The sequence below is a fragment of the Rutilus rutilus genome, assembly GCF_951802725.1.
Source record: "Rutilus rutilus genome assembly, chromosome: 2".
Classification (NCBI taxonomy): domain Eukaryota; kingdom Metazoa; phylum Chordata; class Actinopteri; order Cypriniformes; family Leuciscidae; genus Rutilus; species Rutilus rutilus.
This window is the reverse complement of record NC_140210.1, coordinates 36,757,251-36,771,675: the sequence shown is the minus strand read 5'-3', so window position 1 is coordinate 36,771,675 and position 14,425 is coordinate 36,757,251. Positions and strand designations below refer to the sequence as shown.

The 14,425-nt window shown below is 38.8% G+C and overlaps 1 protein-coding gene across 2 annotated transcripts; it reads left to right on the top strand.

The window, feature by feature from the left end:
• The first annotated feature begins 815 nt into the window (after positions 1-815).
• On the top strand, positions 816-12,708 carry smox (spermine oxidase). Of its 2 annotated transcripts, XM_084395230.1 has the most exons (7): positions 816-967; positions 5,162-5,396; positions 5,509-5,735; positions 6,635-6,808; positions 7,584-8,283; positions 9,925-10,085; positions 12,181-12,708. In XM_084395230.1, exons 2-7 carry the CDS (start codon positions 5,189-5,191, stop codon positions 12,331-12,333), a joined length of 1,623 nt encoding a protein of 540 aa, XP_084251356.1. In that variant the 5' UTR covers positions 816-967; positions 5,162-5,188; the 3' UTR covers positions 12,334-12,708. The 2 variants fall into 2 exon arrangements, with proteins under 2 accessions (XP_084251356.1, XP_084251357.1); XM_084395231.1 differs by lacking the exons at positions 9,925-10,085; positions 12,181-12,708 and adding an exon at positions 8,878-9,284 and having other exon boundaries at positions 7,584-8,309.
• The last annotated feature ends 1,717 nt before the right edge of the window (positions 12,709-14,425 follow it).

The window sequence follows — 14,425 nt, the reverse complement described above, 5'->3', positions numbered from 1 at the left end:
AATATATAGCTAATTAAATATTTTCCTTACACCTTAACATACACCTGTACATGTCTACTAACCTATTCATAACAAAAAAAAAAAAAAAAAAAAAATGTCAAGGCAAAAATTATTTCACAGATATGATGATTTTTTTCATTAATATAATTTAATGAAATATCTGAGTGTTAAATATTTTTCTTTGTTACTATAGCCTCAAAAAATATTCAAATTCAGAAACTGAAAATATGTTCATCATAAAAGTAGCCTTCACTAAAAAAAGTTGCTGCGTTAAGTCATTTCAACTTAAATTACATTAAACTGACTTAAAAATTTAGTTGATTCTTGTTTAACTAAAAAAAAAATAGAAAATTGCTTAACTTCTTTTGATGAGTTAAAGCAATGTAAAAACAAGTTGTCATAACTTATTGATTCTCTTCATTGACTGTGTGAACGTATTGAACCTATACACTTTTTACATTGTAGTAATTACATATTTGAATGAATTGCATTTTAATAACTTCAGAAGCATTAAATCATGTAGACATGAACTATCTGTATCACAAAGTAGGCTAATTGTTACTCTAGAACACATCGTTTGAAATTTTGATTGATTCATCCAGAACCAGCCAATTTATTTTGTTTGCTTAAGGATAGGCGTCTGTCGTAATCTAACAAGACTGAACAAAACCAGCTGTAGCCTATAGCCTACTCTCTCATCATCACTACAGAAAGGATGGGCTTTGTGTAGTTCAAACGCCCCTGTCTGTTGCAAACAGTGAGTCACGCCAAGACTCGGTTGAGCGCCGGTGTTGATTTCGTGGCGGTACGTCACAGAACCTCATATTTATTCAGCGAGGAGGCAGCGGCATCGGCTAAACTGGCTGCTTCTGGTTTCAAGACATAAATACAAAGCGAGACGCTGTGAATAGGCTATACAAAGAACAGAGGATCGCTCTCCGCTTTACGCTGAAGACGATAAAGTCAGGTAAAGACCATACTAAATATGATGACGTGCGTGTGTTTAGCGCTAGTGTTGCGTGTTTTAAAGATGTGGTTTGTTAACGGAGACACGGTTAATCAAAATTGTAAACAAAACGGACTCGCTGGACTGATCAGTGTTTTCACATTGGTCAGAACGTGTTTCTATCAGTCTTTTTCGTTTTTTTCCTCCGTTATTTTTTTCTGAAAGCATATCCTTCCATTGTCTGTCACAGTTCAGTTTTCATTCAACTGCTTATTATAATGCGCTGTTATATTAGGACATAAATAATAGAAAATGTTCAGTCAGCAGAATATGGTACAGTAAAGGTTGTTTCATGAAAAGAGTATTTAGTAAATGTCATAGGTTGACGTTTATTTTCGTATCACTGGAGGCCACTCGCCCGTTACTGTGTAGTTACGTGGCAGCGCTGATTCTTCTGGACGCACTTTGTGCTGCTACTTTATCAGCCAAACTTCACTTATCTCAACTCATTGACACAGTGCTTCGTGGTTTTATGAAGCACAGCTTTTTTTTTTATCGTAGGGTATATAGATTTTTTTTAAATGAGCATAATAATAATAATAATAATAGGACAATATAGATATAGGCTAACTGATTCATTTGTAGGCTATTGATCAAAACCTGTAAGCTACAAAATTGTACCCCATCAGGATAGAGAATCCTCTGCCGGCTTCAGTTCCTGTATTTGGAATGCAAGTGTTTCTAACAATTCCAATCTACTTTAATAAGTCATGTTGATGATGTGGAGTGGGATAAGTGGGATAACTGTACAGTACTGACATACTTTGTCTTACAATGTGTGAATGGAGGGGCAGGTATTATATAGGATGTAGGTTGTGATTTCTAGGTCATGTAGAGTGTGTGCGTCCCCAGAGCCCACCCTTAATCTGTGGCAAGTGAGGAGCCAGGACGTGTGGTGTGGTGTGGTGTGGTTATTATACTTCTACAAGGATCACATTCAAATCCACAATGGCTGGATGTAAAAAAAAAAAAAATCATCTAGCAGAAGTACTATTGCTTCAGGCTGTAGTTCAGCAAAACAGCAAACGTTTGAGCCACAGTGGTGTAAGAAATTAATGCTGAGGTTGCTCAAAAGGAAGAATTTCAAGATATATCAGTTACTTCTCTTAAATAGTAGGCAATGTCTCTGATTCAGTTTGATTTCTAAACACATCATGAATACGGTCAACATCACCAGGCGGAGAAGTATCACCGAACACACCCTTGTTCAGAAATGGCAAACATGTTATATCAGAATTTTTGTCTAAGAGTTTTAAGACTTTTGAGAACATATTTAAATATACAAAAGCCCCAGTACCCTGTTCATGGGAAAGGGGTTACAGTGTCCTCAACATCAAAACTTCTAGTCGATGCTAACAAGGAACATAAGTGTTTGTTGAAAAAAAAGTTTGAGAAGCACTAGGCTATATGGGTCATCTATTGTAGGATTAGAACAATGGAAACCATGTCTAACATTATCTCATTTTATGTTATGGCCTCATCCTGACTTCACAAGATGTGGCCTTTTGCCTTTGCCTTGAAAAAACAGATGTACCACAAGGCAAGGACTTTCTCATGCATACAGTGTTTCTTACAACAAACCTTCTCAACCATGACCATTGCACTGAAAAAAAAAAGGTGAATGTCTGTAGTTATGTTTTATTTGGTACAGCTGTTTCTAATGCCTTCAGCAACTTCTGATGTGCTCCATGATCTAGAAAGCCCTAGTTTTATCAACTTTGTGTGTCTGTTAAACATTGCACATGCATTCTGGTTAACCTTAAACCGCATAAGATTGGAACGGGTGTGGTCAGGGCCTGCAGTTGCACTGAGGTTATCCAAAACTTTCCATTTCAGGACCCCATCAAAGAACCTCTCCACCTCCCTGTAGAGTGTTCTCTCTATGGGAGTTTTTAGTTTTGGGTCATTGATAAATGCCTCACTGTTTCTCTCAGTTCAACAGCAAATGTCTCCTTGACCTACATGATGACATCACACTCTCACATTCGCTAAAGGGACCCATTCTAGATAAGCATTAATCCATGAATCAGGCACTTCCCATTCTATCACCGCTGCCACAAACCAACTTTACAAGAGCTGCTTTAGAAGCATGACTTTGCTGAAGTCATAAGTGAAATTACAAAAATAGTGTAAGGTCAGCTTCTTAGATTTGAATCTAAAAAAAAAAAGGCCTTCAATCTGTAATTTTTAGATATACAACCGCAAAGCTTCCCTATAGTCTAGTTGTTTTTCTAGCTGTAGGCCACACACTGAGAAATTTCAGCTTGCTTCACTGTATGTCTGTGTCTGAAGCTCAGAGTAAAAACATTGTGTGTGTGTGTTTAGCTGAATCCTTATTACACACATATTACTTAACATGTTTAGCCAGGATAAGGTTTCATGTTTTGCTATTTTCCCCTGACACTGGTTGCTTTTGCAGGTGGAATTGATTGTAATCATTGTAAAATTCTGTGCCATTTGTTCAGAAAATGTATTTAAACTATCTTAAGTTTTGTTTTTGTTCAGCCATAAAGCCTGCTGATATTCAAGGCCTTAAAGGGATAGTTCACTCAGAAATGAAAGTTCTGTCATTAATTACTCATCCTCATGCCGTTCCAAACCCGTTAGACTACCGTTTATCTTTGGAACAAAAATTAAGATATTTTTAATGAAATCTGAGAAATTTCTGTCCCTCCATTGACAGTTCACACAACTATCACTTTGGCACTTCAAAAAGTTCATAAAGAGATTGTAAAACTTTATAATAAAAGCCTAAATTCAATCTGTTCATAATATAAAGTCATCGTGTCTTTTCAGAAAATTTTGACTCAACTGCTCAATTCATATGGATTAGTTTTACAATCTCTTTATGAACTTTTTGAAGCACCAAAGTTAGTAGTTGCGTAGCTGTCAAAGGAGGCATAGAAATCGCTCAGATTTTATTAAAAAGATCTTTATTTGTGTTCTGAAGATGAAGAAAAGTCTTATGGGTTTGGAAAAACATGAGGGTGATTATATGGGGTTATAATTTTCATTTTTGGGTGAAGTATCCCTTTAAAATGTGTGGCTAAATTCAGTTGAGGTCACATGCTGAGAATTCTCAAGAAGGAAACAACCCATTCATATAGTAGCAAACAAATGGCGCCATCACACTAGTACCTTTCGGTGTTTCTAATAAGTGTTCTGATTGTCATTGTGCGTCAGGGAAGCCACTGATAACAAACGGTGTTGATGAGTTTGGCCTGTGCAAACTCCCAACAGGAGGTTATTTTGGTGTGTACTGAGAGCATAGAATCCACAACCTCATTCATTCAAATCAAATTTATTCATAGTTGTCAATCTCTTCCTCATTGCATGTGAGCGGCTGTGCCTCCTGGGTACAATAACAATGTTGACAGATAAGGGTTGTGTGTGGTTGTGTGTGTTCATGTATAAAGAAGGGTATCAGTGTGATAAATCAGGTCACTCTGATGTGAGGAAAGATTACAGTAAAATTTCCATTTGGTCCACTATAATAACATCCTGTTTCCAATATTCCATTATCACTTTTTCCACATTCAGATCCTTAAATCAATAAACTTGTCTTATGAGGTCTGTCCAACATCAGGTGTATCTTTTTCTTTTGGCTGTCACACGTAAGCTGGCGTGTTTATGTGAAGGCCTTGCCTGAAAAGCCTGAACGGAAATGTGAAGAGCACATTCATTTCCTATCACAGTGTAATTATTTTCACAGCCACATACAGACCTTTTCCATTCACTTGTGCAAATGGACTCTGTGCAATGACATTTTACATTCTCTAGTATGTTGTTGTGAGTCTGTTGCCCTAGTACACGACACTGTGTCCTCAGATGAGTGAAGACAATGAGAATCAAATTTACCCTTCACTGGCATTTTTGCTTTGTCTTCATTATTATTCAGCACTGCATTAGTGTTATAATCACTCTCAACTCATACACACGAGGTTAGAGATAAGACACCTTATTTTGTGAATAGTGTTATTTAAGGTTGTGCTTTGAAAAGACACAGTTGCAGTCAGTCCTTTGAACCACATGCTCGAAGATGTAAAGTTCTGTATCTTTGATGCGTTCTTTTCCTGTGAATAGTCTCTATTATTAGTCTTGCTGGAGGGCTTGGTGTTTGCTCTAATGGTTTCTCCTCATCTCACCCTTCCCCAGATTCCCTAGAAGAAGAGCTTGGACGGCATGCAAAGTTGTGAAATATCTTCAGACAGCACTGATGATCCTCTTAGTAGAGCCCTACACAGACATCGACAACCTCGAATAGTAGTGATTGGTGCGGGCTTGGCCGGCCTAGCCGCCACCAAAACCCTCTTGGAGAACGGCTTCACCAATGTCACGGTGCTAGAAGCCTCAGACCGTATCGGAGGCAGAGTGCAAAGCATTCAGCACGGTGAGAACAACTGTCTTGTCATATGACAGCATACTTTTTATTCTTTCTTAGTCAACTTTTTCAGATTAGAAAATGCTCATTTTCAAGGTGTCCTATCGCCTTCTCTCAACAGGTAAAACCACTTTGGAACTTGGAGCAACCTGGATACATGGGGCAAATGGGAACCCCATCTACCACCTGGCTGAGGAAAATGGGCTGCTGGAGCACACCACAGAGGAGGAGAGGAGTGTGGGCCGCATCAGCCTGTACGCCAAGAATGGTGTGGCCCACTACCAGACCAACAGCGGCAAGCGGATCCCAAAGGATCTGGTGGAGGAGTTCAGTGACCTGTACAATGAGGTGAAGGAAGAGAGCGGAGTGCTTGGTTTTGTGCAAGCATGGCTTGAACCTTTTGCTGTAGCCTTTTGTGGATAAGGCTTGAATAAATAAACACATTATGGCAGAGTTTCGCCTTGTGATCCAATCACAAGTGGTCTGCCAAGATGCATTTCTGTTTCCATCTGTATTACGCAGCTAGCGCGAAGAGCATGCAGTGCTTTACTGCAGTCTCGGACCCCTTCAAAATGGATAGCATTTCCACTACAAATGTGGTCACATGCGTTTTTGATAGGGGTTGGGGGAAAAATCCAGGCCAGTAGAAAAAATCCTTTGCGATGAGCACTGCATGTGTTCTGTGGTTGTTACCTCATCCTGAGCTGCTGTTCTCACAGTGAGCCTTTATCCTTCTATATCTCTCTCAGAGTGTTTTGCAAGATCCCTGTCTTTAGTTTGGGACTGATATTTATTTAATTTTTATTTTATTTTGCTTCTAGTATCACACACTGTTTCATGAATATAGCAAATATTTTGGCTAGTAAATGAAAGAGACACTTATAGGGATAATTCACCCAAAAATGAAAGACCCCCTTTTATACTTTTGTCATTCCAAAAATAGATATTTTGATAAATCTTAGTTTTTCCCATACAATAGAAGTCAATTACATTCCATTCAATTACAATAGAAGTACATGCTTTAAAAAAAGTTAGTTTCGGAAAAACAAAAGGATGAGTAAATGATGACAGAATTGACATTTTTGGTTGAACTATCCCTTTAAAGTAATGCAATATTTTGACCGTAGTGTATTCCATCTAGAGTAACTAATGCACTTAAACCCTTGTTTGTAGTAAGGATAGCTCCATAATCTGATGACACTAGGATCTCACTCTCTTAATCTTGTCGAACAACCTCCTTTGAGCAGGTGTACGAGCTGACTCAGGAGTTCTTCCAGAACGGAAAGCCTGTGGGAGCCGAGAGTCAAAACAGTGTGGGGATCTTCACACGAGATGTGTTGCGCAAGAAGATCATGCTTGATCCTTATGACTCAGAAAGCACCAAGAAACTTAAGTTATCTATGCTACAACAGTACCTCAAGGTGGGCGGGGCATTAATGTCTTAGAGAGATTTTTCATAAGCAAATCATGGTTTGATTATTCATAGGATAGTTAAAAATCAAGATATTCCTCTCTGAACCTAATTTTGAAATTAGAGGTGTGGCATCACATTCAAGCGTTGCTACGTTACAAGCCACATCAGGAAATAGCTGAATTCCTGTCATCAGTGATGTCAATCTTACTGCCATGCTCACTTCCCACTCTGTTGCAACAGTGAGCTTCTCTTGTGAAATGCAAAACTGTAGACTTCTGCCCACAGAGGTGTGGATTCCAAAAATACTACTGTTTTAATCATTTCCCACACTTAGACTTAGACTCACAATGGGCTTGCATTCACAATTCATGGAATATTTAAACTTCTTTGTAAAAGTCTCACACTACTGTTTGGGGAGGCTATTCACAGAAATTCTGATAGTACTGAAAGCTTTGGATTACTGAGGTAAAAGTAGGACAGATATTGAATGTCATCCTGTAATACTAGAGGTTATGGGAAGAAGGGGGCAGAACTAGACAAAACACTCAGCTGCCTATATGCCTGCTAGACTATATCTGCTTGTGTTTGTTTAGAGCAATATCATTTGAAACAGTAACCTTAGAGTAAATGGAACAGTAAAAGAAGGCTATACATAAAACGAAAGGTCACATTATCTGACTCAGTATATTTAGTTTTGTTGCCAAGAAGTATATTAACAGCAAGATGCTGATGAGACAAGTTTATGCACAATTTATTTCTTAATATCTTCTTTTGTGCCTCAGGTGGAAAGCTGCGAAAGCAGTTCCCCCAGCATGGATGAAGTGTCTCTAAGCGAGTTTGGTGAGTGGACCGAGATTCCCGGTGCTCACCATGTCATTCCTGTTGGTTTTATTAAAGTCGTTGAGATCCTGGCTCAGGACATCCCAAGTCGTGTCCTCCGCCTCAGCAAGCCTGTCCGCCGCATCCATTGGAACTGCAGCTCCCAGGATGCAGAGGAAATTTCCGACCAGGCTGACCATAACCAGGACCAACGACCCAGCCCTTCTCCAGTCTGTCTGGAGTGCGAAGACGCAGAGTGTCTGCTGGCAGACCATGTGATCGTAACGGCCTCTCTTGGGTTCCTGAAGAAAGCTCATGAGACTCTCTTCTCCCCAGGCCTGCCACAAGACAAGGCACAGGCCGTCCAGAAACTGGGCATTAGTACCACTGACAAGATCTTTCTGGAGTTTGCAGAGCCCTTCTGGAGCCCCGAGTGCAACAGCATTCAGTTTGTTTGGGAGGACGAGGCACAACTGGAGAGCCAGGCATACCCAGAAGAGCTGTGGTATCGAAAGATCTGCAGTTTTGATGTGCTCTATCCGCCTGAGCGCTATGGCCACATGTTGAGTGGCTGGATCTGCGGTGAAGAGGCCCTGCGCATGGAAAGGTGTGACGACGAAACTGTGGCGGAGATATGCACTGAACTACTACGCCAGTTCACAGGTCAGCATATGTGCAAGTGTAACACTGTAAGTCTTTAACTGTAGTTATACACATTTCCACAATACCAAGCAAGAATCTTAGTATTTGGGTGAAATCTTGTTTAAACTGATCTCTAATCAGGATGTTACAAAGCAAGAAAATTACACCTCTCTTAATCTCTCATCTGCATGAGTCATTTGCAGACTCCCTCTTTTTCCCACCACTAAGACTTATTGTTGACAGTTCTTTCGCTGTTTGTCTTCAACAGAAAGACCATTGTTAATGTGTTGTTTGAAAATGTATTTAGCTCTTCAATACCTTTACCTCATTCTTATAATCCCCCATTTTGTTATTATGCCTCTCTGATAGAGCTGCACATACACAACAATCAAGGTAGATCATTTCCAGGTGACAGGAGATTCGTGTAGGGGTTCAGCAATTTAATAATCAAATGTGTCATCCAAACAAAGAGTATTTAACACTTAAGTGTTAAGTGTTTTGCACATTTAACTGGCTATAGTAACTCTTTCCCTGCCATTGACAGAATTTTCCATCATTTATGAGACAACTCTTCATTGCCATTTTCTGGCTTTCTGTGTTTTCACTGTTATACAGTAGGGGGCGCTGTGACATCTTCTGAAAGAGTATTGCATCTCTGGATCAAAACACAGGCGAAAAATAAGCAGAAACAAGCAATATGTAAGCATATGTAAGCAGATGCATATGTAAAATAACTGACTAATGTTACAGAATGAAATGTCGACCCAGGACGAGCTAGCTATAGGACTGTGCATTAGGGGTGTTGACGAACTCGATTAGCTTTTTGCTCTATATGTCATTTTTTTTATTAGATTTATCCACATTCAAGTGTTGATAAAAAATAATGCATAAAGCTAAAATAAAACTTTGTTAAACGTTTAAAAGCAGAAGCTCTGTTCTTTCTTTTGATATATTGCATGTTCAGATATTCCTTCAACAAAATATTCTGGGGGCCATGCATTTTTTGTGAAAATGATCAAAAATGCTGGCGCTGGCTGGCAACTAAAAAAAAAAAAAAAAAGCTGGCGGGGAAAGAGTTAATGCTGTCTTCTTGTCATGCTTTTAAGTTATATTTCTCTGTGACAAGAAAGCACATGTACTTGTTAAATCATGACAGAAAAATGACCTCTGTTAAAGTCAGGGTAAAGGTATAGACAAGGGCTCCAAATTTTCAGTTGTGTGAAAGATTGTACTGTAAACAACTGGTCTCTCTTCCATTGTAACCCTTTCATGACAGAACACTTAGTCAGACATGAGAGTCAATGCACACATTCTCTGTAGATGATGTCAACAGGCTGGCATGCCAGTTAACTAGGTCAGTCTTTTTTTATCCAGATCCACAGCAGGTTTCCCTCCCATCTGCCCCAATCCTATATAATTAGTTTGCTGAAATTGGATTTGGTCACACCTTACCACTAATAATTAAAAGGTCCCCTAATTTCTGTCATTATATATGACCTAAGACTAACTTCTCTTACATATCCATTAAATCCACACCACCAAAACAAACACAGATCAGCATAAACAAACAACACTTTAAAAAAGACTGATCCCTGTAAAAAGCACAGATTTACGTTTTTAATCAATTAGTCAATTTATTTTCATATGTTTGACTTCCATCAGGAAACCAGAATATTCCTAAGCCAAGGCGGATCCTGCGCTCCTCGTGGGGCAGTAACCCCTATATCCGGGGTTCTTACTCATTCACTCAAGTCGGCTCCAGCGGCAGAGATGTGGAGAGGCTAGCTGAGCCCCTGCCTTATATTAAGAACACTAAGGCTCCGGTGAGTTGAAATTACCACTTGTACAGACTATTAAAGGTGCAGTAAGCGATTTCTGAGAATCATTGTTGAACACTGTTGATATTTGAATTCAACCCAAAACAAAACACAAGCCTCCCTTCATTGCTCCGCCCTCAAAATGCACAAACTCGGAATGCAAGAGTGGATGTCTCTTTATCATGGCTGAAGCAAAGCTAAATAATGCTTCGCAGAAAATAAAGCGAAGATCACGAACGAACGACAAACATATAGTACACGAGTAAATACAAGCAAGAGTTCATTGTTAGTTGCCAGCAGCACACACTCAAAACCAATGTTACTCACATATGGAGCAGAAACAACACAACCTCTGAGTCCGTTTTCAGGCCTTCCCACTTTGGGTCACTCCAGCGCCTAACCCTTCTTTTTACAGCTATATTCCTCTGACCTTTTCTCTTTTGTAAAGCTTCTCAGCCATCTCTCTTTCAACAGTCTTTCTTCAAATCTCCCTCTTGCTCACTCACTCTCCTCCCCCATCATGAGTGTATACGCCCCCTGCTGCTGATTGGCTACAGTTATGTTGTGGTGCTCGGTCCGATCCATTTTCAACAGTGTTTTTCAGAAATCGCTTACTGCACCTTTAAAGCAAATTTTGCAATAGCCACTTAACATAGTTTAGAGAACAGAATTTATTCAGTATCTTTTTGGAACAACAAAGTAGGCTATATATGAGTATCGCTGCCCTTTATAAGCGCAAAAAAAGTCAATTGTTTGTTTTCTATTAACTTGAATTAAACTACCTGCCAATTAAACCAAATACAGCAGGTGACCTTCCAAGGAATAAGGCTCGTTTCAAAGACATTTGAATCTCGTTTATAACCACTTACATGGCCTCTTTTGCCATTGTTCAACTTTCCCTTGACTAGGGATGGCGAAAACTAAACATTTTCTTGACCGACCACCGAGCATCATTAGCCGGTTGAAACCGGTTAACCGATTAGTTTAAAATATGCTACACTATTTGAAATAACAGCCATTTCGAGCCGCGCTTGCAATTTCGCAACTCTGTTGCATATCTCTGCCGCTCTGCCTCCCGCTCACACACACACACTGCCGCCCTTCCACTCACGTAACTTTTTTTAAATCCCCTACAGCGCGAAACATGAGTCCCGCAAACGTGGTGCCGAGGAGCTTGTATGTAATCGGAGGACAAATGGCTCCTTAGTTTCGAAATGGTTTGGGTACAAGGTGATCGCGTTGAAAATAAAGGCGTTTGTGTAGCGTTAGAAGCTCATTTGAAACATTGCCGCGGCTCATTTAAGAAAATGACAGCTCCGAAGAGACGCCACTGTCCCACACACTACTTTTCTTTGCACGCTTCATCCTGTCGTCTGCCCTGGCTCTAACCTCGAGTGTTTTAGCCTGTAGCCTTTACTTTTCGCAAACCCAAACGCTGACGCTGTGACACAAATCCCTCACACTAAATTTTTCATAACTCGCCTGTTTATAAGTACAAACAGGCGAGTTATGAAAAATTGAGTGTGAGGGATTTGTTCACTTCACACAAAAAGATCTTGGAATGAGATGGCTAACTGTAGTAGCGTTTAGTCCACTGTCTATAATAGCCTAATTTAGAGATCACTTTTTTTTTTTTTTCACCGACTACCGACAACTTTGATCGGTTAACGTTGATACGGTCAACCATCGGTCAAACGGTCATCGGTTAACATCCCTACCCTTGACTGCTCTAAATTCAGGCTGACTGAAGTCGCTTGCATGGTGTTTTTTTTAAAATGTCTTAGCCTATACTGAGCTGTGGAGAGCTGAGACTGAAATTTGAGTCAGATGAGAAGGTTGGGTTGTACAAGGCCAAGGGCCAAACAAACACACACATATACGCACACAAACATGCTCAGGCCAATTAAATGTCTGAAAGGAACAGTCTGACCCCACAGAGTACGCAGCACAAAAGAACAAGAGGCTGGAGACCTCACTTTTTTTTATATCGGAAAGATTAAGACTTATGCTAGAAATTGTCTATTGGGCCTTACAGGGCAGTAATGTTGTATGTTTTGTCAAGCTAACTTTTTGTTGTTCTTTTCTTTACTTCTATCCAAAGCCTCTACAGGTTTTGTTTGCTGGGGAAGCCACCCATAGAAAATACTATTCCACTACCCATGGTGCTTTGTTGTCAGGACAGAGGGAGGCCAACCGCTTGATCGAGCTGTACCAGTACTCCTTCGATGCAGAAACCACAAAGCCTAACATTTAAAATAAACAAATTGCAACAAAAACAAGAACCACTTACTAGTGACAAAAACAATTGTGTTATGTGCTATCTGTATTTTAAATGATTGAATTATGTATTAAAACCTAGTAGGGGCATTAAAATAATAACAATAAATCCTCTTTATACTGTACTTAGATTAGCGCTCTGTAGATTTTACTTGAGATGTACTGTACAAGGCTGCCATGTGGCGCTATCTCTGGTCCTTATTTTTCTGATTATTTTTAATCCATGTTAATATGTTTCTATAATTTAACAATTTTTGTAAGTGCCTTCTGTATTTAATGTTATGTCTTTAAAAAAGAAAAAGAAAAAGAAAAAAAAAAGACTTGATATGAATAAAGTGTAAATGTGAATAAGCATGAAGTTTCTTTCCAAGTCTGTTTCTGTTTATTATTCATTATTAAAATGTCATATATTTTTTTAAACAAAAGAACATACCGGTACCTATGAAATATGATTGAACTAACTTCCTACAGTTAGGCCTTCCGGATATATAGATATAGATATAGAAAAGACAACAGAAAACCTTTTTGGTTAAAAAACAATGGGGGAAACATAGTTGTGGGGAATTTAAATAAAGATCCACACTTCAGTTCAGTTAGTGGCAATAGGGTCCTGGTTTGCTATAACTGCCAAAAAAAAGGAGGAGGAAGAGGAGAATAATGAAGAAGATAATGATACAAGATTCTTAATGTGAGTAAAGCGAAATGTAGTTGTGTCTTGCTTGCGCAGATATGGGCTATACTGTTAGTGAATCATTCAGCTTCATAGGATAAGGATTTAATTAGACTATTGTACATGGATCACCAAAATACCAAATTAGAGATGACTACCTACTATAGGTATTTCTTGTTATATTAAACATAAGCTAATACAGAGCCAAGCAAAATCGTTGGTACATTTTTTTGTTGTGTGGATGGTGTTCACTCTAAACTTTATGTATTCACTGCCATCTTCTGGTCATTAAGAAAATCACTATTCGTGGCTTGTTTTTGTTTTGTTTTTTTAATATGCTAGATTTTGCCTGTGTTCCATTGTCATATTGGCCTGGCCTGTCCAGGGTTCACTTAACTTTTCAAACAAAGTACCCCCTTCTTATCTTTTATATTTGTAAAACCAAAGAGGCATATGATCACATTTTAAATAATGAAATAGCCTATAGCTTGAACATGAAAGACATGTTTAAACGCAAAAGAAAAGAGATTGCTTTTGGCTGCTTACCTTAGTTAGACGAGTCACGAGAGGGTCGGCAGATTAAACGTTTTTTAATCGTTCTTACAAACATGAAGTCACTACGGAGCCCGGGAAGTCCCCTGTGGTAGAAAAAAACAAAACAATCCGTGGCGACGGTTTGCAATCTGTCCGCTCAGTTTATAAACCGTACTCACGAATTCTCAAACTGTTCCCTCAGTTTAACAAATCGTGCCCACGGATTAATAAACCGTACCCACGAGTTTCTAATCCGCGCTCTCAGATTTGTAAACCGTGCCTTCAGTTTTTGCAGTCTGTAACCTACCCACAAATTCATAAACCGTGCCCACGGGTTTGTAAACTGTAGCCTTCTCACGGATTTGTGGCTCGCCCTCATTTTAGAAGAACACCACGAGGTAGGCCTACGTTGTAAACGAATCTTATTGTTTTATTGTGTAAGTGGAATACATCAAATTGTCTTAACTGCATCTGCATGCTTAAAGTGATTCTCAGTTGTAGCGGGTATGGGGTGGAATATACGATTTAATATGGTGCATCAAAATCTTTTGTTTATTTGTGATAATCTTAGCACTTTATTATTATTGTTTAACCTTTATTATGACTGATATTTGACGAATTGCTTTGTTCCTTTTTAGTAAGTTTTGGACAAAAGCGTCTTCTAAATATGTAAAGCCTAGCCTAAAATGTAATAATAATAATAATAATAATTTATTATTATTTATATTTTATATTATTATAACTATAAATGAGTTCACTTAAGACAGTAATATGTTTATCATAAATTCATTCATGAATGCTTTATTTTTAAGCAAAAATTTTGCAAAAAATGTAGGCCTATTTTATCCAAAACTCTAAAAGGTTA

Bases quoted from the DNA above. Each gene is read 5' to 3' on its own strand.
- smox (XM_084395230.1), top strand. From the start codon at position 5,189: ATGCAAAGTTGTGAAATATCTTCAGACAGCACTGATGATCCTCTTAGT. The intron at 5,736-6,634 runs GTGAAGGAAGAG...TCCTTTGAGCAG, and splicing joins TCAGTGACCTGTACAATGAG to GTGTACGAGCTGACTCAGGA. The intron at 6,809-7,583 runs GTGGGCGGGGCA...TTTGTGCCTCAG, and splicing joins TGCTACAACAGTACCTCAAG to GTGGAAAGCTGCGAAAGCAG.